Source organism: Falco biarmicus, chromosome 2, assembly GCF_023638135.1.
Source record: "Falco biarmicus isolate bFalBia1 chromosome 2, bFalBia1.pri, whole genome shotgun sequence".
In the NCBI taxonomy this organism is placed as follows: Eukaryota; Metazoa; Chordata; class Aves; order Falconiformes; family Falconidae; genus Falco; species Falco biarmicus.
The window spans coordinates 65,613,972-65,639,867 of NC_079289.1; the positions used below are offsets into that span (position 1 = coordinate 65,613,972).

Consider the following 25,896-nt stretch of genomic DNA (forward strand, 5'->3'; position numbering starts at 1 on the left):
GTTGACAAATGGCTTCCAAGCCAGCTCTCATCCATACAGGAAGAACTACGTGAAACTTAAACACAGAGAAAGCATGTTCAGAGGGAGTATGATTCCTGGTTTAATGAAAGCAGTTCTTTCAAGAATATGCAGACAATAGAAACTGATCCCAGGCAGCATGACCTACACTTGAGGGCATGCAGAGTTTATAAATCACTACACAATGAAGTCACAGATGAATCTGAATGATGGAGAGTGTGAAGTTATCCACACAATGAAAAATGCATACCCTAACTATAACATGCAACAATAGGATCTATTCTAATATTGCCACATAGAAGGCTTTTTCACATTCTTTGTGGATAGCCCTCTGTCGTTATCAAATAAACTGTCAGCAAAGTTAAAACGACAAACGGTATCAGTAGCTGGTCACAGAGAACACAACAATGTAAATCAGTGGGCACCTGCATCTTGCACAGGACATGTGGAGAACAGGATGACTCTAGTTGCTTGCGGCTCTCCCTGGCTTGGAAAACAGAAGTTATCCATTCATAAACAGCTTACAAAATCATGAATGGTGTGAAGAACATTTCCTCACAAACTAAGAATTAAGGACCACATAATGAAATTACCAGACAGAAGGTTTAAAATAAACAAAAGGAAGTACTTATTCCACACAATGCATAACGGAATTGCAAAACAGTGCCATGCGATGTTGCGGAGGTCAAAAGAATACATGGATTCAAAGCAGGACTACAGAAACTCATTATAGATTTGTAGGCAGCTATTAAAGCTTAACAGCCCAGAAGTCTCCTCCTGCTCAGGAAAGCCCAAACTGCTGATTTAGAAGGGTGTAACACTGGCACAATCATACCGTATTTGAAGTATCCCTCACCAGCAAATATCAGAAACCATACCAGGCTACACTAGATCGGCATTTAGCACAGTAGGGTACTTTTTATATTCTCTGGGGAAAACAACAAAGACAAACAACAAAACACAAGAAAAAAACAAAATACACTGATGTTCTCAAGCAGTCACAGTGACTTAAGAGTAAGACATTTCTTTGCATGAAGTTAGAATAAGAAAAGCAAAAACAACCTTGAAAGAAACAAAATGTGGGAAAACAGGAAACAGACACCAACATAAAACTGTATCCCAGGCCTATCAGGTAATTTAAAAAGCAGTTATTGTTTAAGGATTCAGAGAAAGCAGGCAGAAGACTGAAGACTTAGGATTTTGAGGAAGGAAGACTGTCTGGAGAGAGGCTTATTCTGGTTTTTGTATCTAACTAAGCATTGTGGCGAGAGACAATAGAATTTAGCAAGGCACAGGTCTGGTCAGCTCGTGTTAGTATACCTTCATTAGCTGCAGGAACGGTAATCCTAGAGCTGCTTTCATTATGGCCATTTTCTTTAGTCATGGGAAAGTTGCTAGGTAAATTAACACTCCTCTCTCAACCTGGTACCAAAATACTGGCTTTAATTGGCAAGCAGGAAAAGAGCTAGAACAAAATGACAGCTACTCAGAGATGTGATAAAATGGAGCCTCAGTTCTGCCACATCGGTATCACATTATTAAGACTGACAGTTCATATCTGGATTAGATGAAAAAATATAGGAAAAGAAATGTATAATAAAGGTATAATCTTGGGGGGGGGGGGGGGGGGGCAGGAAGCATGCTGGGAAGTGGTGAATAAAGCCAGTAAAAACGAAATGCCTTTGCTATAATCATCCGCGGAATTAATTTAACATACGTGTAATTGGGGGGGGGGGGGGGGTAGAGAGAGGAAAAAAAAAGAAGCCCAGGCAATTAAGATCATTCAAGAATTACAAGTCAACCCATCAGGCCCCAGAGGAAAAATGTCTGGTGGCTGCCAGAATCTTTTCTGCTCAACTGGTAGTTGCTGATCATTAGCTGTCTCGAGCCCATCTGGGGCAGGGCGAGCCATCTCTCCCAGCCAGCCTGGCTGGGTTGGGCTAAGGTTAGCGCAGGGTCATATGAGAAAACTCTCAATGCAGCTGCCTCGCTATATTTTGCTTGTGGTTTATAAAATTAACAGGTTTCAAGGAACAAGACATTTCAGTTTTCAATGCGGTTCATGACCAAACCTTCACAAGAGTAAATTAGCTATGGAAAATTCCCAGAGGGTAAAAGAAAACCTCAAACCCAAACACACCGTGAGCATACCTTCTTGCCTTTAAATTACATGACTACAGAAGTTGAGAGGGAGGCAGAGGGAGAAGGTTTTGAAAAAATGAAAATATTTTTCAGCAAAGACTAAGCAGCTTACATCTGACAGCGCAGGCATTCCCTCTGTCTCTGGGTTGCCTACCGAGAGCTGTAGGCTGTAGTCTCTGAGACAGCCCCTACACAATTGTACTCAAAATCAGGCTTAACGCAGGCAAGCAACACCAGGATGGATCCAAGCCTGTGGGCGTTCCGCTCCCCTTCCTTGGAATTGCAAAATTATTTACAAATTATAGGCGTTCTGATTAGTTCAGGATGCACATGTCATTGGCATCCTTGTGCACCAGAATGGACAACCAGTGTGAAAACAGGCACAGAGAAAAGAAACCAGAGGGACACAGCTGTTCTTTAAACATGCATCCATATTTACAGCTCTTCCAGACTAAATCACTTCCAGTGTACCTAGTCAGGCTCAGATCTTCTCCCAGTTTCAATCTAGGGTGGGGAACAGCACAATGTTCCCATCCTCTTTTCTCAAATCAGACTTTTCTCACTGTGACTCCTCAATAGAAACTAAATACATCTTTTTTTTCTACACAATCTTGCTTTCTTCCACTGTACATAACCCATGTATTTTAATTGTTTTCACATACATACTGGGTTCCTGGGATCAAGCTTAATGCTTCGCAAGTTTACTGATGTATCTTATTAATCTTCTATTCCCAGCCTCCACTTGTTCCATCTCTTTCATTTATCTTGAGGCTTTGTCCCACCTCATATGCATAGTTTTTGGCCATGCTCGGGTTCTTCTCTGCGTCATTTCAAAGGCAAGAGACTTCCTCCTCCTTGCTTGCTTTAGTGATCTAATTATTACTTGAACACTCAGTACTTTGTGTGGTAAGCCGGAACAGACAGAGAAGTATCAACTTGAAAGCAAACTTTGTGGCTCATTTGTCAGAACTGTCATCAAAACAACGCATTTTTGGCTTATGCTAAGTACTTGTTTGGTAAGGTACATTCCCTAGTGTTGCGTATGTGATTTACTTTCTAAAGTCTCTCTGGATCACTGTTTTTTGGTTTTTCTGTAGGTTTGTGGTTGTTTTGTGGGGTTTTTTTTGATTGACTATAGGGTCACCTTGTAACCTGCTCTTCCAGGGTTAACAGAGCACCTCTGAATAGTCTCCCTTTGTCAATGGGCTTCTCAGGGCACATAAAATAGGCTATTAATCTTTAACATAATAGAGAAGTCCAGTCTTTTGGTCTAACCTGACAGTAAAGAAGTGCCATTTCTCCTTTCCTTGCCACCTTCACTTCTTGAATGTCCTTTTCTTTCAGTGCAGCCTTGCATCACAATCCAAGCTCATTACTCATTCCCAGTGGTTTAAGAGAAACTTTGAGGTAATGCTGCATGATGGACTTCCATGGGTACACCTTGGTCAACCCTCACATCTGTGCTAGCACATGGTAGCTGCTCTCTAGTGAACTGACTTCTGTCTTCCACTGCAGGCAGGAACTGTTCCCAAGCTTACTCCCCTGGTCTGTATGTGACCAAGACCTTGCTAAACCAGTCATATTCATATGTTTTAGAGGGGCTTTGCCTGGATGTATCTGCATCCACCGCTACTAAGCACATAGGCACTAAGTCAAGCTCAGCAATTCTCCGATTCATAAATTTCTGGAGGCCAGGAGAGTGTTACAACCGTATGACTGATCTCATAATTCTTCATCTCCTACTGGACACACTCAGAGACAGCATCCTGGGTTTTGGTCTGATCAAATGTTACATCTGAACTGCTATTAGTGCACCTTCAGACAAACCTTGTACTTCCTCTTCACTTCCACAATGTAATCTACTAGATCTTCATTCAGAATGTAACATAAACCCACAACCCACTTTTCGCCAAGAAGCTGACCAAGTGGCCTATTTCTCCTGGAATAAGGCAAAAATGTTCACAGTTTACTCAGTCCTGGTTTTAAATTACACTCTGCCTCCACTGTCAAAAATACTAAAATAATTATGTCCTAATCTCCTCAGAATTTCTTTACCAACCCATACTCTGACTCTGTCTTGCCCCAGTCCCCAGGGAATAAGGAAGCTAGTAATACTGCAAGCATATATTGAGTCAAGCCCTTGTCCTCAGAATGAACAAGTGAAGCCAAAGGATCATGCCCAGTCCCAGTAAGTGAACTCTAGTAAAAGCAGATTTCAAAAGTACCTATTCCTTGACTTTTGGAAGTGATCTACTTGTACCAAAACAAAATTTCCTACTATTCTTCTCACCTGCATGCTTTTTGTACTGGGAGCAGACCAGTTTCCTCTGAGAGCAGTTCTAACACACTGGGAATTGTCCACAGTGACGTGCCCTGGTTCACCTTCATCTTATGTCCCACTCGGACATAAAATATTACAGCAGTGTAGTGTCTGGTGATCGCTGACCACACCTGGTATAATGAATCAGGGAAAGGAAAGGATGGAACAATGTGCAAGTAGATATAGCCGTACTGAACAAAATAAAATCAATGCTTCATTTATCATCATGATTTTTCAAGCATTTCCCCACTACCTTTTTTCATCTCTCCAGGAAACCTGACACTAGGCCTTATCCAATCCTCAGCCACACTGCTGCTCTCCAATCTATCCTTCCATCTCTTCTACTGCCCCTCCAGGAAAACCACTCTCCTTTAGGAACTCCAGCAGTACCCTAACCTCTTTGCACGATATGCTACTCCTTTTGGGTTTGGGGTTTTTGGGTGGTTTTTTGGTGTTGGTGGTGGTTTTTTTGTGAGCAGGCATGTTCTGGCTTACAAAAAGAAAACCCTTGCCACCCCCTTAACCTCTGAAAGGCTTAATACTTAACTGGAGTTACTTCTCCCCCCCTTCACATGACATTTCCCTTTACCACAAAGATCCATGGCACTGACCGAAATCCTGCCTCATTCAAACAAATGTCACAACTTCACCTGGGACCAGCATTTCATGCAATGTGTATCCCCTTAAAATAAAGGCTGTACAGTATTTGGTGCTGAAACATTTATATACAAGGTACATTACATGCTCAAAACCACCCCCATTCTGGCTTCTGAAATCTGGATAGAGCTTATGCAGATCAGACAAACAGGCTGTGCAGGCAACTATTCTGATTTTTCTCTTTAAAGTACCCTCCAAAGCCTCCACACCAAAAGCGCAACAGAAACCTTGAAACTCTTGAGATTACAGCTGCAACCTCACATAAGTACTGCCTTTTCTTGCTCACTCCCAGTTAAGTTCAGAATACTTGCACCCCAGCAAAATATTTAAATATGTTCTTAAACTCACACTACCCTGAACATAGGTTCCTTCCTGAGCTGACCTACATCAGTTCTTGCAGCCTCACGCAGCACCCAGATTAGCTTTTGGTCTTAACTGGAAAGCTCTGTATGTGCAACGTTGCTGTCACACACACAATTCTTAACACAAGGCTGTTAATGGTGATTTCCTTCAGACAGAGCAGAGGAAGAGGAATTGAATGTTCATGTTTGAGTTTGAGCAACAATTTCTTTCCCAGATATTTACTGAAGGTATTTTATAGCAAAACAGGAACAACTATTCATACAAAGCCAACCACTAATTAGTTGTAGAAAACAAACAAACGCTAATGACCACAGCCCCTGCTTCTCCAATCTAAATCAAATAATATTAGAGGTATAACAGTAAAACTACAGACAATGCAAAAAGTGTTTCATTAAATGTAAGGAAGAAACACTGTCAATACATACACATCCCTGAAACCACTATCGCTTCAAATAAACTGCAAAATTTTCTCATGTCAGTATACATCTAAACATTTCTTACTTAAGTATCACATGGACTTTTTTCTGCTATTAATACAAAAGCTGTCCTCCATGCTACAGTTCAAAACATCCAATTTGCTTCTCAATATCAGCTCTAGAAAGACTTTTTAAAACACACATTTACAGTGTACCATCTGTATTACGTACTAAATAAAGAGAACAGACTAAAAAGTGGGTGTCAGCCATCCTGTTCTCAAAGGACAAGGAATTAATCCATTAGCAGTTAAGCCAGTTTAGAGTCAATTACAGAAGAGTTGCAAGCTTCCTAAAAGCCACTTCAGAAAGTTTTTAGTTAGGTTAATATAAAAAATAGTTAAAATATCTTCTGTGACAGTGCCCTGAGGCCTTGAATAATGACACAAGCTTGCTAAATTTTGAACTGCACTGATTTAATGACTATTACTGGCACTGACATCATCATTTCTTCCTGCCTTGGTCTCAAGCTTGCAACCCCAGTTATTAACAGGGAGCGATAACTGAATGACGGGAGAGTAAAGAGAAAGGGTAAGTAAGGGGATGGAGTTATTTCTAGCGCACTGATTTTCAGAGAAGGCAGAAGACACAAATACAAATTGCAGAAAAGCAAGAAGCATGTAAAAATTGCAAGGGAGTAGCAACACAAAAGAAGAGGTACAGTCAGGAAAGGGTATGTTTGCTTAGTGGGAGTACTATACTGGCTTTTGTAGGGAAAGTGAAGAAACTTGAATTTGATGTTGTATGGCAGGAAGCCAAGGAATGGGTCAACAACATACCAAGGCAGCTGCAGAAGCATTCCTGTTAAAGCAGTGTGGTGAGGCATGCAAGAGGAGTGAAGCACAAAATGACAACAATTACAATATGCAGCAAACAATTAGAGCCTAGACAGCAGCTTTAGCTGAGCTGACTGTGGCCTACAGCAATATTAAATGGAAGCAGTGAGATACCGTCTGCACAGGCAGATAAGGAAAGAAAAGAAGACCAAAGACCAAAAGGCAGCAGCATGGGAGTCAGACACAGAAAGGCTGTTACGGCAGGACGCCAGCCTGTGACACAAATATCACCCATGTTCTTTTATTTTGCTTGGAAACACAGGTCAGTCTCCAGAAGACGCACAGTGTGCTTTATGGGATATACAGGGCTTATGGAAAACAAAATGCAACAATCTCTGACTTGAGGCCTGTCCAAGTTTAACCCGCTCCCAGGACAGAGCTGCCTGCACACAATACAATCCCTCCTCTTCAGGCAGTGCCTGCACATCACTGTATACATGCATGAGCACATAAGCAAACAAAATAGGCTGCATGAGCACGTCCTGACTTCTCCCCTCTGCCAGCCAGAGAGGGCCACAAGCATCTACAACTGTCAGTAGATTGATAGCCATATGACAAGAAGGATGACAGCATGAGGAAGCTAGTTTTGGAATGTCTGAAATTCATCCCAAAGACTGAGCGCGATACTTGGCATGGCAAAAGTTACCACAAAATCACCCAAAGGAAAAGCTTTTGAGCCTACTGGCAGGGAACTGATTATGAAGTAAGTACAAGGTAAGAGAGGAAGAGACTAAAAGCAGAAGTTTTAAAGAACTTATTACAGAGAGGAGGAAATAAGGCACCCTGGAGGGGAGTGGGGTGTGGGTATTCAACTATAAGAAATAAAACAGCAAAACAGAAGCAGCATGTCTTACCTAGGGGTTTCCTACGTACCTGGTGAGTAAGAGTTTCCTCCCAAGTGCTGAGTATAGCCAAGGCAAACAACTATCCCAGGCTGGCCATAGATTGCAATATTTTAAATAAAAAATCGGACATGCTGGTAAGCGACCTGAACAGACAGACATCTGTAACAACTGGGAGAACATGAAGTACAGCAGATTGGAGGAAAGCATCTAAACCTCATGCTACAACATACTTGAACCACAGGGCACAATAAACCAGAACTCTTGGGCCAAGGGAATGCATCAGCAGAGAGTCTGGATCAAATCTCAACAACTTCTGGGTGATGGGGGCGCACACAGGAAGGGAAGGCAAGGGAATGACATGGTTTAGTAAGAGCTTTGGCACCACAGAATGAAAACTCAGCCAGCTTCTTCTCACCCCTACCCAGTCTAAGTATAATGATTTCTCTACTAAATAAATCCTTGAAGACTCTTTCACATAGATTCTCACATCATATATTCAATTAGATACATTATAGTAGCAAATTTACCTTTCTAAATGAAAAAAAACCACCAAACAAAAATAAACCACCAAAAAATAGGTCATATTTTAAAAAGAAGTAATTATATATATATATATAAAACGACCAAAAGTGCCTTCAACCACTACATGGAGGCTACAACCTTGTGCATTGGGCATGCCTTGGCACACCTGAGGTAGGTGGAACTTTTAATGCTTTAAAAACACAACTTGAAACAACTCGGAACAACTTTTGGTTTATGTGAATAATCAGATGATCTGGGATCTTGATTAACAAAACATTATTAAAGGGCAGTGATCTTTCCTACACATGTGGTACTTTCATTAAGGAAAACAAATTAAGCTGATTCATCACCCCTACTGAAACCTGATGGCAGTTAAGTTGACAACTGAGTCCCAAAGTAACACTGATGCACTGATTTCATTTTGATAAGAGAACTGGGCTACGGTTGCAAAAATTGTGTCACAGTTAACATAAAAATGCCCTCCAACTAGAATTCAAGAAGTAATGTTCCTAACTTGATGCTGTCTAGATTTACATAACTAAAAAGATGTTAACATATTTCACTGTGGTTACAGATAATGCAGTAGCCAAGCAGGGGAAGTTAAAAAAGAATTACAAAAAATCCCATAGTATGATACTATGTCATACATAGTATGGCATTTAACAGCAAAATCAAGGCATAGCCTCATAAACTATTTTTTATTAAAAAACTAAGTACACAAATGTTCAATCCAAATCAGCATTCAGATACACCAACCTTGTGAAAGGCAGGAAGCAGAACTGTGGAGTCTTCTTTAGTTAACCAAACAGCAACATACAGATCAGGCTTGTTAAGTTTCATCTTCCCAAATTTTTTAGACTGAGACAGAGCAAGCTACTCATTTCAAGAAGCACAAACATAGGCATCAAAAAGCATATTTTGTAATACACTTTTCCATGAAATTAACTGAAAAATCCTCCCCAATGTCTCTGACTTGGCAAGAGGAGATACCAAACAGGATTCATAAACCATTAATTCAAAAAACAGCTGCCACAGGATGGTGACTTGCCCACTTTGAATCATTCCTCTGGCCCTACAAGGCCACTTACCTCATTGTGACACTTGATTATGCTAAAATTACTGAAGTGCGGACTGAAACATCTCACATGTAAGTCGATACCTGTTCAGCTTTTCAGAGCTAGTGTAACACTTTCATCCATCAATTGCTCTCCTTTCTTCTTATCAGTACTGGGCATACTCTTATGACTATTGGTGCCCTTGGCTCCTGCTGTAGTCTTTCCCTTAGAAGTTCCAGCAGAGAAAGAGACCATCTCTCTTGGAGACATGCTACAGTGTTCCATGCCTAGAGAGGATCGCACTGAGAATGTAACACAGAAATTGCAGGAAGGATGTTTTGGGGCCATACTGTGGGAACACCAAAAAAAGTGGGTCCTGCAGACAAAACCTTCCATTAGCTGTGAAACCTTCTTAACAAAGCATCATCCTCTGCCACAGCACAACTGTGAAGCACCAGATTCCTAAGACTCTCCACAATTTTTAAGACCTTAGGAAAATAGCCAGCTGGAATGAACCTGCTTGATGCTTTCTCCTCTAAAAACATACCGACATAATGTCTTATAGGCAGTGTTTCAGAAAAAAAACCCACAACAAAACATTACATGATTTAGGCTTTTCTGAGTGATGGTCTACTACTGAGTCATCACAGAGCAATACCCAGAAGGTGCCTGGACAGGAAGGCACAGACTTTTAATGGAAGACAAAATACCTTAACCAGCTGCATGGGATAAAGCACCGGGTGAGATTTCCTGCACAATAACAACACATCAGAATGGTAAACCTAGTACCCTACCAGGAGCAAAGCATTACACATATTGTGAACAGTTTCTGCTGGCACACTGTCCCATCTTACTTTCCACCCTGAAAGGTCAGTCATGTCCTAGGTTCAGCTAAAACCTATCAAACCCATCTAAAGGTGGCTCTGCTTTAGAAAGTGGTGGTTAAGCACTAAGATACCTGGTGATGAAAAACAATGCAAAGTAAGCACTCTTTAAAAAAAGTTTTTAGTGTCTTGTCACTTTAGATCTTCTTAGAGAAAAACAAGATGCAAATCAGGGCATGGTCAGGTAGGCATTCTGGTATAACCAGACGTAATTAGTAGCCCACACCAGCTTTGTAATTCCAGTTATTGCACAAACAGTTTATACTTGCATTAAGTTTCTCCTTTTATTTTGGGACCAAAAGGGATCATTGGGATGACAGTCTGGCCTCTTTCAAGACAGTAATGAAAGCTCTCACCTAGTCAAGTTGTGCAACGAGTTCATGATGTCTACTGCACCGCCAGAGCACCTTCTTGAAAGAAATCAAGGCTTAACTCAAAGGATTCACAATGATCAAAACATCTTTACAGTGTTCTACAGAAAGCTGTTCACTGATTAATGATCGTGACTCCAATTAAAAAACCAACCAAACAAAAAACCCCCGTGTTACTACTTGTTTCCCACTAGATTAGTCTTTACCTTCTAACCATTGAGTATCACTGTAGTAAGAATAAGTAACCATACAATCAGAAGGACTCTTTGAATACCGTGCATAGTGTGGTTTCATCACTTTTAAGTTTTTCTTGCACAAATGAAACACTTGCTTACTGTCAGACACACTTACTAGCTCTTCAATTCTTCCTGTAGCTCTTCTATGACCCCTTTTGAGTTTAACAGCATCCTTTTTAGCCTGGTGTCCTAAAGATACAGGCTTATAGAAAATGCTTTCTGTCTACATCTGGCCATCTATCTCCCACTGAACATTTTTTTGAATCAGTTGGTGATTTCCACAAAATTTTAAAAAGTGGTAGAGATCTCGAAAGATAATCCAGTTCCACAAATTTTGTTAAATCCAATGGCTGTGTAGAGAAGAAAGCACCACTGGATGCCCCCATGAAGGAAAGGGCAGTTCAGCAATTCTCTGTAGCCTTTGACTCTGCAGTACATGAACAGCAAGTCAGCTGTTGCACTGTGCCACCTCTTACCAACATGACATTTAAGGTGGCGGGGCGGGAAACGGGACAATTCGGCAATGACTGCCAAACAACTAAAAGGGTAACACCATGTGCAGCCACAGTACATCTGCAGCTGTACACAATCTAGCTGAATTCTTGCTTCTGTTTGAAGCCTGTATGAAATTATTACAAAACCATCAGCTTGGAAGCAAGTCAACTGTAAAATGAATTAAAATTAATTGCAGACACTACTGCTTCCAAAAGCACAGCCTCCTTGCCAATTTCTGTGCTTGTTAGAATGATATCTTGCATTTTCTTTCAAAATATTTCCCTCTTCTCTTTGTATTTGACAGAACAAAATGATTAATGGAGGAACTAGCAAACTACCTTGTACAGCAGAAAGGAAAACAGTGGGACAGTGAAAATGACTGATCTCAAAGTGTTATTAAATTAAAAATGTATATTAAAAGACTTTAAATCTTTCCCACAAGTGCTTTGTATGTTACAATACATAACACAGATGAAATATTTCACAATCAACTCTTACTGCCAGAAAATGGCATCGAAGTCAAAGGTTTTACACCAAGAAGGTAGGGTATGGTGTACAGTAGACATCAAGTGATTTTAGCACTGCGGACTCTGGGAAGAACTCAGTCATAGTACATAACCAGTTGCACTCACAGTACGATAATATACCCAGAAACATGAACATGATTTCTAGCTCATCTGGATGGAGCAGGGAAAGAGATACTTTCTCATTATTGCCACATTGCACCATCAGACTTCTTGCATTAACTTCCTCTCAACAAATAGTTCTGTGAACAATGGAGTTAGTGAAGGGTGTTTCCTATGCCTTGCGTACCACATCTTCACTCTCATACTTGTAAAAAAGCCCCCACTTAACACCTGGGGCCTCACGCCTTCCTCTTTACCCACCAGCTTCCCCTATTCCTATCATTCCCTCATGTCCCCTGTTCTACTACCTAGGTATCACCTTGGCAATTGTTGCTCTTGGAGCAATAGATAAAAATCTTGCAGAGAAAAGTGTCATTTATTAAGCTGTGTCCCATCACATTGCTCCTTTAGAAGCTTCACCTACATTGGTTTTGGATAGTGCCTGCCACAGAAGCTGCAGGAATTCCAGCAGTCATTCAGAATGAAACAGTATATATATTTATCTTTGTATTATGCTAAATACCATGTACTTCAAAGAGCCTTTTGATACAGGTCATGTTGCAAGACAGCTAACTAATTTTTCCTAGGGCCCTACCTCAAACATAATGGAACTGCTCCAGCTGATCACCATTGAAGGACATCAGTGAAGTAAAACCTGCAGACATTTGGGGTACTGTCAGCATATCCAAGGTGCTAACAATTCAGAGTTCTCAAAATCCATGCATCTCTTACAAATAGGGATACTACAGGAATGCTCTCTAATGCCCCCAAACCACCCTAACATGGTAACCTCAAGCACATTTAGAAGTTAAAAGTCATTTATCAAAAGGATCTATGCTTGAATAACTTGCCTCCATTTATAATCCCAGGCTATGTTTGCTCTGTGTAAAACAGGAAGTACCCTCACATTATTTAAACAACTTACTGTTGAAACAGACTGGCTCAGAACAGTTACAGTCCAGTCTTGAGTTACAAATTCAGTTTTTATATATATACCAGAAGGTTGTGTGACGACAATTCAATCTCAAAATGGTGAGCACTTGAAAACATGTTCTGCTGGAAGTCAACCGTCAAAGGGTCTAATTGAAGAAGTTGCTCTTGATTAGGGTTACCGACAAGAAGATTCTTGTTGGTGATTTGAGTAAACAAAGAATTTCACAAACAGAGAAGAAATGAAGAAACACTGACTACAAAACCAAACAAGGGTGAAACTGAAACTTCATTTAGTGGGAAATCTGACAGCAGGAGGAGAGAATATTTATAGAAATGGGGAGGTTTGATGGAGAGTGAGCAATTTAAACTTTATTTAGGCTGAAAAACAGTAAACAGAAGTTTTGGTGGGAATGGAGAAGCAAAGGAGAGAGAACCATGTAGATGGCAGGCAGTGTTACCTCAATGCAACCAGAGCTGGAGGAAGGAAAAAAACCTGATGCACTATGCTAAAGCCTTGGACAGATACACATATCCATCCCTTCTCTCTTCCCCTCCCTACTCCTCAAAACCTGCAATATTGCAGCATTACATGATAAAAATATCAGATACTATGTGATTTAATCTCTGAGCAATCTTCCCCCCACCAGCTTGTTATGAAACACATACAAGATTAAAAGCACAACCAAGATGCAATCCTGTAGGAAAACGCACAGCTTGATGCAGGGTATGTTCTCCAGAGAAAGGAGGTTGTGACATATTTTAATGGACGTATGAGTTTATTGAAAATGAAGCCTTGAAACCACTTTTATGCCCTCATTAGCATTCCTTACCAGAGGCAAACAAAAGTCAAATTTTTTCAAAATACTGTGAGGTGATGTGATTGATGTATATGTTAAACTGGCCTGCTTGTAGTCAGCAATACCAATTTTTTTTCCCCTGATTCAGCTTGTATTTCAGACAGGAAAATAAGCTTCATTTGACCCTGAAGCGAGTTCAAAGCTGGCTGTATGCTGTGTGTCTCTGCAACAGAGCAGAAACTTCTCTAATACAACACATAAATGTATGTTCTCTAAACCTGGAAACAGCAAATCCAAGAGGCAGAGTGGCTCAGGGACCCATTTTCAATGCAGGCAAAGAGCACTGAGAGCTGTAACACCACAGGAAGCACACCCGCTGCCAGTTTTGGCCTCAGGCTACTTCCAAATTCAACAGGAGCTGCAGCCTCGCACCAGGCCAACATATCATAAGGAGCCCAAGACTGAGTGCTGCTGTCTCACATAGTAACAACATAGCATCATCAGATGCACACTGCTTCCATGAGGGAGTACCTCCTGGTTCCTGCTGACTTTTTTGCAGAACACCACCTCTAATTTCCAAGAGGAAAATGCAGTATAGCACACCACACTCAAGAGAGAAGTAAACCCTGCTCTGCACTACCGACAAGTAACCACAGTCCACCCAATACCACCAACACCACCTATTAAAGAAAACTAGAATACTGTAAGCAATTAAAGAAAGACCATCAAGCTAATGGGTCCCAGTGTTTTCTGCATTAAAATGGAATTCAGAAAAAAATACATCACAAAACAGCACAGAAAAGCATCACCTAAAACTTTGCTGGCTACCCCTCCTGCACTCCCACTTCCCACTTGTATCAGCATCAGAGACAGAGTCATGGCAGAAAACTGGCAAAATCTGGTCTTCAGCATCATAGATACAATATAGCCACACATTTCCAAGTTATCTTTTTAATCCAACCCTTTAGACAGTTCCTTTATCTGTTCCTGGGATCTGATGAAGATAGCTATCTGCAGAAAAGTAAACTAGCTGCAATGTAAACAAGAAAAACAGGAAACAAGCTAATTAGTAAAAGAAAATCTTCAGATGACTCAAAGATGATGCCTGTACGTTTTAGTTTTACACAAAAGCATTTAAATATATTCCACGATTGAAGAATCAGCTGCACCCCTGTAGTTTTTCAAAGTGTCTCCAAATGCAATCACAGGCGACCACCAAACCTTCATCAGACAAGATGGGATCATGTTTTCCTCCTGCTCATATATTAGGATGCAGCCTGCTGATCCACAAGCAGGAATGGCCATTACCTCAGCCCTTCTGACTAGACGTGATACAGCTGGCTTTGCCCTTCATGACCTGTGGCCAGAAAGATGCAAGAGGCTGACCCTCTATATTTTTCAAAATGGAGCATCATTTACCTTCTTAGAAATATCACGTTGTGTAAGAGAATTTTAAACTTACATAAAGTCTGACTGATTTAGGCCAATGGTTGCCAACCTGCGAGCAATGTGCTGCCCACGCCACTTTCCAGCAAAGTTCACGGACAAGGGAATTCAAATCTATAATACGAGCAATGAGAGAGAAGGTCAGATACTGCCCACTGCATGCTCTGTGCTCCATTCACATGGCACAGAAGTCTGGGGAACCGTCACCAAGTCCCAGCACTCCCACCCCTACGAAGTGACCTTCTGCTTTACCCACACTTAACAAATGACACCTTCCACCTTACTCCCTCTTCAGAATGGCTTTTAAAGCTCTTCTGTGCCCACAGGTCAGTCACTGTTCTTCTAGTGACCCCTGAAGTGTTTATCTTAGGGATGTCATATCTACTTATTGTTTCCTTTCCTGCTTGCTCTTGTGAACAGCCCATTTAACTTTGTTCCACATGGTCAGAATACATCTTGCAGAGCTCTCATGACAGACGATATTTAAGTTTAATTCATAAACTAATGCAGAGCAGGCACACCTCCCACACCAGAGCTACAAATGCTTCGTTTATCAAATAAAATTTTAGCATTACTAATGTATTTGTAGACTAATGAATTGCTTACAGGGAACCTGTGTTGCTACATATGAAAGACAGCAGTGGCCACTAAAGCACATACATTACTATTTAGCTGGGGGGTGGAGGGGTGGTGGTGGTGAAGAATAAAAGGGCCAGGGGGAAGGGGGAGCTCTCCAAAGCAGATGTTTCCAAGCTTTTTTAAACCTAAGAGGCAAGACATAAGACAACACTTGAAGAGGCAGCTGGGGACACTGAATAAATACAGACGTTTAAATGTGACTAATTACATACACATACTGGAATTCTCGAAGGAAAACCAGGGAGCCAGGCTCCCAGCTCACACTAACTTTCAACAGGAGTTCACTGGTCTGTTCCTTCAGGCATGCTGGAAGTCAGATGTCATCTTGCTAAATACAGAACACTGCTTCTAAATGTTGCCTCTGGTAGCTTAACTGTGGTGAAGCCTACAGATTTCTCCAAAGCTATCTGCAGGAGCCCTCCTCTTCATTGAATAAATACAAATGCATGTATCTACTGATCCGAGCTTACGTTGCTCTGCAAGATGAGACACAGACCAGCCCAGAGTCCTTAAAGCCTCTGGGGAACCACCTTTCTGTGCTAAACACAACTGTGCTGCACAGCATCTGCTCTAAGGATGGTGAGGAAAGGTTTACAAAAGGTCTAGGGGTCGTTTCTGAGTACTTCTGTTGTGAAGCAGGAAGGATATCTGCATATGGAAAGTGGTGGCTCAGAAAAAAATTTAGGGACAAGCATGTGCCATTGTTTTTCAGATATAATCACAGAATACAGGTACACACTCGCCATTCATGACTCAGTTCAAACACTTCAACCTGGCACAGCTTCAGAAAGAGTATCTTTCCCTTGTCACTGCTGCTCATTTTCCTTCCTCTGCATTACAGAGAAAGAGTAGTGCAGTTTCTAGGATGCACAGGATTAAGGCCTGGTTCAGCTTGAAAAACATGAGGGGAAAAAAATAAAAATACACCACTGCTCAAGCAGCTGCCAGGAGCCATGTGTCAGCACAAAGGGGTGGGTATGGACATAAGCAGCAGGAAGCTTGGAAGTCTTGAGCACTTCTTTCCATGGCCTTAGTACCTTAAAATGTTCATAAAAGTACAGACAGTTTTCTGGCAGGTGACAAATCACTTGATAAACAAGAGATTTACAGCCAGTGGAAGGTGAGGCCAGATGTTGATAGCCACAATAAGCAGCAGCTGGCTGTGCAGAGGGCCAGGAAGGTGACTGTAAAGAGCATGGAGGAAGACAACATGAGATCTTTTGTGAGTGAGGGACAGAGAGGGGAGAAGCCCAAACCTACCGAATTAAGACTTAGTTTTTCCCAGCACTCAAGATGACTCACTATACGGCACAACAGTAGTTAGCACGAACACAGTTACATGAAGGTATCGGGCTGCAAAATTCATATATGTTGTCTTCCATCTGACAAGCACTTGGGCAAAGGTCTGTGCACAGCAGGCTGTAGGTCTGCTCTCTGTATGACATGAACATAAGACACATCAAGAGCCCGCATCCTGAGTCCTGTAACAGGGACACGAGAGACTTACAGACAGCCAGCTGACAACTGTGTCTGAGGCAGTCACTCGGATCATCAGGTTTCGCAGCAGTTCCACAGAAGGAGCCTGCAAGTAGCAAAGTGTTCCCAGAAGAACTGTGCAAAAGTGAGGACTGTGGCTCTTACAGAGGCTAACAGAGAGATACAGGTCTGAGTGTGGTATCTACACACTGTCCCCCCTGGCCAGGGGACACAAGAAATCTGAGTGTGGTATCTGCATCTGTACTGTCAATGTAACATCTAAATCCACTAATGCTTCCCCTTATAACCTCTTTTACAGAGATTCAGTCCAAGAAATTGTGCTGTAGCAGCTGGCACAGACTAAGGCCTTTGAAGGGCTATGATGAAGCACAACAGGTTAGTAGTTGAGGGCTAAATGAAAGTATTGAATGCTTCCTAAGGAGAAGCTATTAGGTAACAGTTTTTAAACTGATTTTTTTGCTTCCTCTGCAGAGGCTAAGGAAGCTCACATACCTTTTGCATTTTAAAATAATCTACTACTAAACGTCCAAGAGCTCAGCACTTAAAAATTATAATTTGCCCTTCCATTTAGATGAATTTTCCCATCCACCTGTCCAGCTAACTGCTCACAATGTGCTCCAGGAGACTGCAGGCTGGCTCAGCAAGGTCCCAGCCGCTTTTGAGGCTTTCCAGAATGCAGAGGTGGCAGCAATGCGAACAGTCTCAGAGGGCATACTGGTGAAGATCTGTGGGTAAGCTTGCAAGAAAACTAGTCTTTATTCATATCCTGGATAGGTAAAAAAGTTTCCTAATTAGACCTAGTCTTCACCCAGCCATACATGTCTTTGAAAACAAGCACTATTCTGGGGCTTAAAAAAGCATGCGCCTCTAAGGTATTTTTTAAACAGCTGCTCACTGGAAGCAGCTTTTGTTCTCCTTGCAGACCCAAAATGTTTAAACTATTATATCTATGAGACTATTTGCAGGGTAGTGTTTTTATTTGCAGCTAAAAGTTCCATTTAAAAAAAAATGAGGGTTTTTTTTTAACTTAAAAAAAGGAAGGCAAGTAAGTTCACAAGACAAGCATTAGATTCATGATGAAGCTATTCTAGGTTCTTGCTCATGGTTTTACAGCCTCATCTTACTTGCTCACTGCAACAACTTCACGAGCCATCCCATAGCAAAAATCAGTTATCTTCACAAAACTCAGTTGGAAGCTCATTGCCCTAATACACCCATCCCTGCTTTTCACTCATGTACTACCTATAACAAAGGTTCTGCCTCCCCTGCCTTTGCTGCTCTTACCACTGGCAAGTTCTGGCTACACAGACACTTAGTGGTTTAGTAATTGCTTAATTGCCACACTCTTCTCTTAGATACCTAAGCACTAGAACCAAACTACCTATGAACAAACCTGAATGACATTTGAGATCATGTGGAAAAAAGTTAAGAGCCGCAGTTTGCTGTATACCTTCCTAAAGCAAACACTGCGGCATGCCGAAAATGCTGGACTACATTCTGAAGTACTTCCCCCCTGCCTCTGACGTAGCCATTCCCCTTTTTCTTCATCATTCCCTTTTTCTTTCTCATTAGACACACTGCCATGAAAACCTGCACCAATAAAACTACATACTCTAGAAACATTTTTATTTCCCAATTCCCTTATCTAAACTGCTAAGCTCTACTCTCACTTACCACTCAAATAACAAATAGCTGTGGAATCTAGCCAGAGCCAAACAGAGTGTTCAGGTCAGCTACAGAACAGAATATGATAATCAACAAGATCACTTCAACAGACAAAAGGTTGTTTGGGCTCTGATTTCAAGTTTTGTTTCTAAGAGCCAAGATCTAAATCAAGATAAACTCTGAACATTATGGTTCAGTGGTTAAACCCTCAGGATTTTCCTAAGCATTTCAGCTAATACATTCTATTTACTGAGCAATACCTTGCAATTCACGGTTACAGAATGCTTCATCTAAGTATTTTCTCTGCATTGTAGAAAGTGAATGGAATAATCTTCAAATCAAGGCCGTATAGACAAAAATTTGAATAAAGATTTAAAACCTGTCTGACCAAATGAATAGAAAGGTAGAAAAACATGCTGCATGCTGCCATACTGTTAAAGTTGTCATTGCCTTACTGCTTTTCATGAAGCAAGAAGCTGCATGCATTACATTTTAAGAAGGACCTTTTCAGACACCCATTTCTAGCATTTCACTAATTTCACTGAAAAATCCCTTAGTACTATACTGTTACCAGGTCTCATTTAACTGAAGAGAAAACCTTTCAAAGAAAGCTGGTTTTGACACGGCATACTCTCGCAGAACAAAACAAAGCAAGGTAAATGCTTCTGAAGGTCCTTCAGTATACTACCTAACTATTCAAAACAGACCACAGCCAGAGTGGAAGGATGTTCTAGTAAATCTGTGTTTGCAGAGTCCCAGACGACACAGGGTCTTAACCCACTATTAGGGTTTGGGAGATATGGACAGAGAGGCCTTTGTGGCTGTATCACCTCACTAAGGAGTGCACTACACACTTCCAGAAAGGCCAAAGCGAAAAAAAACCCCAAAACTTGTACTCAGGACAACTGTGCTCCCTTTCCCTCTCTAAAGACAGTATCCTCCAGGCCTGCTCCAAGGACAGTCCAAGCTTAGTGATAAGCCCACTGTCCCGTGTGCCCCACACACATACTCTCACACAACAGAGATACAGTGGAGTAGAAAGACAAGAAACTGCCTTTTCCCCATTTTCTATTTCACCCCCTCCTGCAAAGCCCTAGGACCTATAGCAATACAAACAACACTTCAACGAAAGATGCCAGTCTACAGCTTGGTAGATGCAGGCAGGTCTCTGGTTTCTCAGAATGCGTGTGATCATCATCACTCAGTCATACTCAAATTACACAATGGGAAATGACACAACGAGAGTCCTCAGGTAGTAGTTAAAGGAAGGCTGGGCCCTCCAGGTGGTGCACAGCTATACTGACATAGCAACTTTTGTTCTGAAAGAGGTACAGCTGTGTTCAGTGGCACTGCGGCCTGGTTAATAAGTTCACTGGAGCTCAGAGCCTACATGGCAGCTTCCACCAGACTATCCCTTTATTCATTCTGCCTCATCACAGCAGACTGCAGAGAGAAACGTTTCAAATGTACCTACTCACAGAGCTCTGGTAGGGCCTGGATGGCTAGAGGGGATATGCACAGGCATGCAAGATCACATACCCCAGCAGATCCTGCTATCTACAGCGTGCCTAGAAGGATGGAGGTTAACCACGTGGCTCACCTGCATTTATTAAGAGGTCCTAGATGTAAAGACTACTATGACAGTTTATTAACAAAGCCTTAGCAAAGGCAGTAACAAAACAACGTCAAATACTAGTCTGAAAAGAGGACTGGTCAGAACTTTCCTAGAGAGCATTTTTTTCAATTGACACAACTGCCAGATAGCTAGAAGTGTATGATGCCAACACTCCAATTTTGACAGCTCTTCTGCAAGACAGAGAATACAAAGCAGATTCCTGACAGAAGCCAATCAGTTCTGCCACTGTGGTGTAGTCAGAGAGCAATGGCCTTCCAGACTCCTCAGAGGAAGGCGAAATCTTAAGTCCCACCTGAGTCCTGCAGCTCCTAGGTTTCAATTCGTTTCAGTGAGATTGGATGGCCGATTCTGAGACTGCTTTAATAACTGATGGCAGACTTCTGTTAAGTCAGCTCTGTAACACTGTCACCAGACAAGTTGTGCTACAAATCTGCTTAGCTGGTAAGGTCCTTAAAGCAAATCAGAAGACATCCTTTGATGTCTTTTTAGTATTTATTCCATGACTAAATTGGATAAGTGATTTATTAACATTTAAGACTATTAGGAAGAAAATTATGTAGATTATGCGGAGAGAGTGAGAAGAGAAAATGAAAAGATCTCACATCCTATAAATTCATAAGGATATCACTGATTAAGAACTTTCCATGTCCAATCAATGTTTTGATTCCTCCAACTATTTTTAAATGAATGAAGCACTGCACACTACCTGTAATCAGTGTTTTTCTCATAACTCTGCAGTTACATTTCAAATCCTACCGTGTTGCAAGCTTATGGCAGACGACACCAGTGTCTGTTATGACTTCACTCAGTCTCAGCTCGAGGTGGACCTTTCCCTGAAACACACCAAAGACACCATATGAAAAGTTAGTTTTATGTATAGCCAGCCACACCATTCCAACTTAAAACAAAGCAAGTCAGTTAATGCAAGTAATACCAGGAGGTGTTTAAAGATTAATAGCTGTATTGCCAAGGTATTTCAACTGCCAGAGAATCCAGATTAGTAGCCATTTCACTAACTTCCAGTGCATAATTCCCATCATTATCACATCTATGTATGTTTTACTAATTAAGGGATATGGAGTGTCTGTGGTCTGACACAAAAATATTCTGTTGGAGCTTTATCTATATTTAGCATTTTAAATATTAAGCAAAGATCTGCAACACAGTCACTGAAAAGAAATCACAGCAGTGTGTTATAAATGAACACCTACATGTTTTAAACATTAGAAAAATAAAAATTATAAAATAAACTGAGACAAGTATCAGTAAAACTATATTAGTCAGCTAAAAAAAAGTTCAACCATGTCGCTAGCATTCATAGCATCTACTACTACACAGCCTTCAACTCTTCACCCTTCACATTAACTCTATTATGACTCGGTCCAAGATGTTATGCTCGAATAAGCCAAGAAAATACTGCAATCGTCTATTAACTCTATTACATTTTGAAATGTGAGCATCCACTCCCACCGGCAAAAACTCAGCACCTTACAGTATATATATAGTAAATGCAAAATACATTTTGTTATTGACCTATTTTGACATGCCAGCACTGCCCAATCATCTTCTGCAAATCATCATGGCCAAAATTGAGTTATTCACCTTCATAGCCACCTCCCCTCCACCCTTTTTACCAAAGGATGCTAAAATCCACCCTGCTAGTTAGTCAAAACTCTAATGTGGGTGTCATCTTTGACTCAGATCTACCTCAATTCATACAAAAGTTTGTTGCCACCCCTTTCATAGCATCTTCCAGATTCAACCTTTCCTCTTTTTGCACATGACCAAAACTCCTGCCAGAGACTTACCCACCTCTTCTGACTAGTCACAGCAACCTCCTGTTCTATGATAACGTTAATGCGGCGTAACAGAGGAGACTGAGGATCAAACCCTGGCCTCAAGCTGCATCCATGCTGCAAGATCTACTTCCTCTACAGCAGATTTGTCTGGACAAAAGCTGGTGAAAGCAGTCCAAAGCAGAGCAAGGAGTGCAGTAACAACTTTCTGCACTATCTTGAATGTACGCTTCACACTTTCCTGCACTTCGTGCTTTCACTATTAAGAGCCTGAAATCTCTATTACCTACTTACACCTTCAGTATTCTGACTCAGTAGCAGTTTTTTCCTGACCGAGGGCTGCAATACAGGCCTTTCAAGTGCATGTGGCAGATGATAACTGGTGTTCACCCAGAAATCGAGAAAGAAGACTTCTCCAAGCTGTATAGAAGTCCATATTGCAGAGGTATCGCAGCAGCTCACTGGCATTTTGAACAGGGAAGGACCCAAATGTGTGGGAGTCTAAAATGATGCAAAAGACATCTGGCAGGAGCCATTTTTTTAAACAAAATAATAAAAGCAAATAACAGTGCAAAACCCACACGTGTTGTGTTTGCCTGTCAAACTCCTCATTCTTCATGTCTGCTTCAGCAAGACATGTACCCTCCTTCAACCTCTCAGTATCCGCAAATGTCAACATCTGCCATTTCTTCCAAACTGAAGCCTGTCCTCATGAATAAGAGAAGGATTTCTCTGCACACATGTGTAAGGGCACTTCTAGACCCACCTTTTAACGCTCAGTACCACTGCAGTGCCCATCGTACCTACACATAGCAAGGGCTACGCACACAACCAGCTAAGAATTCTGGTTAAGCAGGGCAGTTTTCTTGCTTTAGTTTTACTGTGTCTCTCCTGCTCTTCACTGCTCTCTCTTCCACTGGTCACATGTGGTACCACAAATTTGTATTATGAACCCGTAAAGAGCACTGCTGCTATCTTTGTTGATATCCTGCCTACTGCCTTTACTAGAGGAATCAACAGTAATACAAGTTTTGGAAGAAATTAAGACAGGGACAGAGATTTAGAAACTCTAAAGAAAACATCCCTTTGTAGAAAAATACCAAGAAGGTAAGATAACTGTTTTTATAGAAATACTTCTGCTGATCCTAAAAAAGGGCAAGACTGACCTCTCTCAGGAAGAAAGAACGCTTAAATGCACTTAGGTGAACCTGAATGCAAACACACTTACAGTGACCATTTGCTTGATCTCACACAGACCGAGTAAGATGGAAGCTCCCTATTTTAGAAATTAAGCTGCCAAAAACCTTTTTGAGTCAGCAGTACTTCGCACATTTTCCCAGCAACATTAAACACAAAAACATAGTGCTGCCTCTTTTGAACTGAGAACCATTTTTTCTTGCACGTCTCGTTATTCTCTTGTGAAGACTTTGAAAATGGTCAGCTGCTCAGAAAGTGACTCAAAGCTTTGGACAGCAGAACAGAGGTCATGGGATCACTGGGACCGGCAGCCCTACAATTATTCCCAGAACAAGTCCTTACTTCCAGTTAAAAACTCAAATACATAAATACATTAAAATAAGGCTCCAGTAACATACTTGCAGGCTTAATTCACAGAAAATATAACTCCTACATGAACAGAATGCTTTTTCCCCAATCAATTATACCATTAAGCAAAACATAAGGATATATCTGAATAAATTCACTCCTGAGCAACGGCATTAGTTGGGTTTAAAACATATCTGATACTCCAAATTTCAAAGGGAAGACAGAAAATTATGCAATAAATCAGTATCATAAAAACAGCAGTTAATTTAATCAACAGAAGATCAAACTATACTGGATTAGATATACCACAGAAACAAAATGTTGCCAGTATCTTTATTTACTGACAGTTTATATGAAAGAAACTGATATTCTTATTATTAAAATGACTACTGTGATAACAATAGCTTCCAATTGTACTAGGTGCGCACAGTTACTGATAGCCCATACAAGGAGCAAAGATCATATAATGCAGCAAGATTAAAAGTATTTTCTCCCTGTTTTACAGCTGAAACACCGTGGCTTGGTCCTGCTCAGACAGAATCTCTGTTGTGGAGCCAGGGATAGAGTCTAGGATCAGTCCCAGGCCATAAAGCCTTTCCCTTCAGCACAGCAAAAAAACTTACGAGAAGAAGCTGGAGGTTTGACAATTTTGAAGTAGAATGCATTAATTACTAGAAACATTTCCATTAAAAAAACATTTCAGGATGTTCCTAGAAGCAGCTATGCTCATTAGCATCTTCACATTTGGAATAGTAGGACTTTTTCAAGGAACATACTGAAGCAGTGCCAACTCAACTGATGAACGCTTCCTTTTTCATAAACTCTGGCTGATATGGATGGGGGGTTCATAGGTTGTACGTCCTTCCTAATCACATCTAATATCACATAATGGGGCCAGCTGGCTCCCATTTTTCAGTTCTTGTTTAAATTCATCAGTAGACTGGCTTTCTTGTAGGGAAGTAAGACAGTATTTGAAAGGAAATCAGTAACAAGCAAAACTTAAAGGACCTTACCAAGGAAAAATAAATTTACACTATGCTTGTTAAATATCCCCTTTACTGAAAAATAACAGAAACAAGTTCCAGTCTTTGTTAACTTTCTCGTAAGACTAACGGGTATCAGGGAGAACTTCACACACAGTTATCTAAAAAACAAACTGAAATGGTCATAAGCTTGCAAAGAAAAGAAAAAGTAAACTCAAAGTCCTGTTTTTATAGGCACAGGAAAAGCCTGTCTCCAACGACCTCATTTCTCCTTGGAATGCAACTGGGAGTTACCATGCATTGAAACACCAGAAAACAGTTGTAAAGCAAGTATACAAGTGCTACCTACCTATATCATGTTTCCAGGAGTTGCAAATTTGCCCTTTGCTTTAAATACAGTAAGTTGAAAGAGAAAAGAAAACACATGACCATAGATTATCCTAAAGCTATTCTTATGACGAAGTTCTGCCATCCTGGCATGAAGCACTTCTAGCATCTTGAACAAGTGGCGGCCCTCAGAGGCACAGAGGCAGTGTTTGCAAAGTTACCAGGACGCCACAGGGAGCCACTTCTGAGTGCAGTTACGTGCACGCATTTTCGCCTGGAATCTGACACACGCCACATGATCCAGCGACTGTGGATTCAGATACAACATCTGATCTAACTCAAAACAGATGTGATCTGTTTTTTTCAGGGAAAGATTTATGAAAAAAAAAACCAGACAAACACTAGGAACCTCTGTGCTCTATATCTGAGGCTCTAGTAAATGCACAAAAGACTGACAGTGAGCCTAAGTTCAAAAGATAGGAGTCAAATCTACCCAAATCTTTTAAATCACATCCTTAAGGAACTATCAACCAGATCTCCATCCTTTTTGATACTGGGGAACAGTTTTTAGAAATCTTTCCCTTTTTAAAAACATCAAAGGAAAAGAGCAAGACTTCACTGTTAATTTTAAACAAAACCAGAAAATACACAATCCACTTGCTTGAGTATTAAGTATCAAGCCAATTAGCTTCATACACAGGGCTCACACAGCACTATAATTCTCTCTTCTACAGAAGAACAATAGCTGATATCACAAGAACTCCTAAAAAAGATATTTGTCTGCTATTA

General features: G+C 41.0%; 1 protein-coding gene across 9 annotated transcripts in view; it reads right to left on the reverse strand.

Annotated features, from left to right (window-relative positions):
* RASA3 (RAS p21 protein activator 3) overlaps nt 1–25,896 on the reverse strand; it is a 179,712-nt gene that overhangs the window by 37,312 nt on the left and 116,504 nt on the right. For all 9 annotated transcript variants that reach the window (XR_008820035.1, XM_056327481.1, XM_056327482.1 and 6 more), the window contains one exon: nt 21,213–21,289. Coding sequence is in view for 8 of the 9 variants with exons in the window: in XM_056327481.1 (XP_056183456.1) it covers nt 21,213–21,289 (77 nt within the window). In the remaining variant the exon portion in view is untranslated. The remainder of the gene's footprint in view (nt 1–21,212; nt 21,290–25,896) is intronic.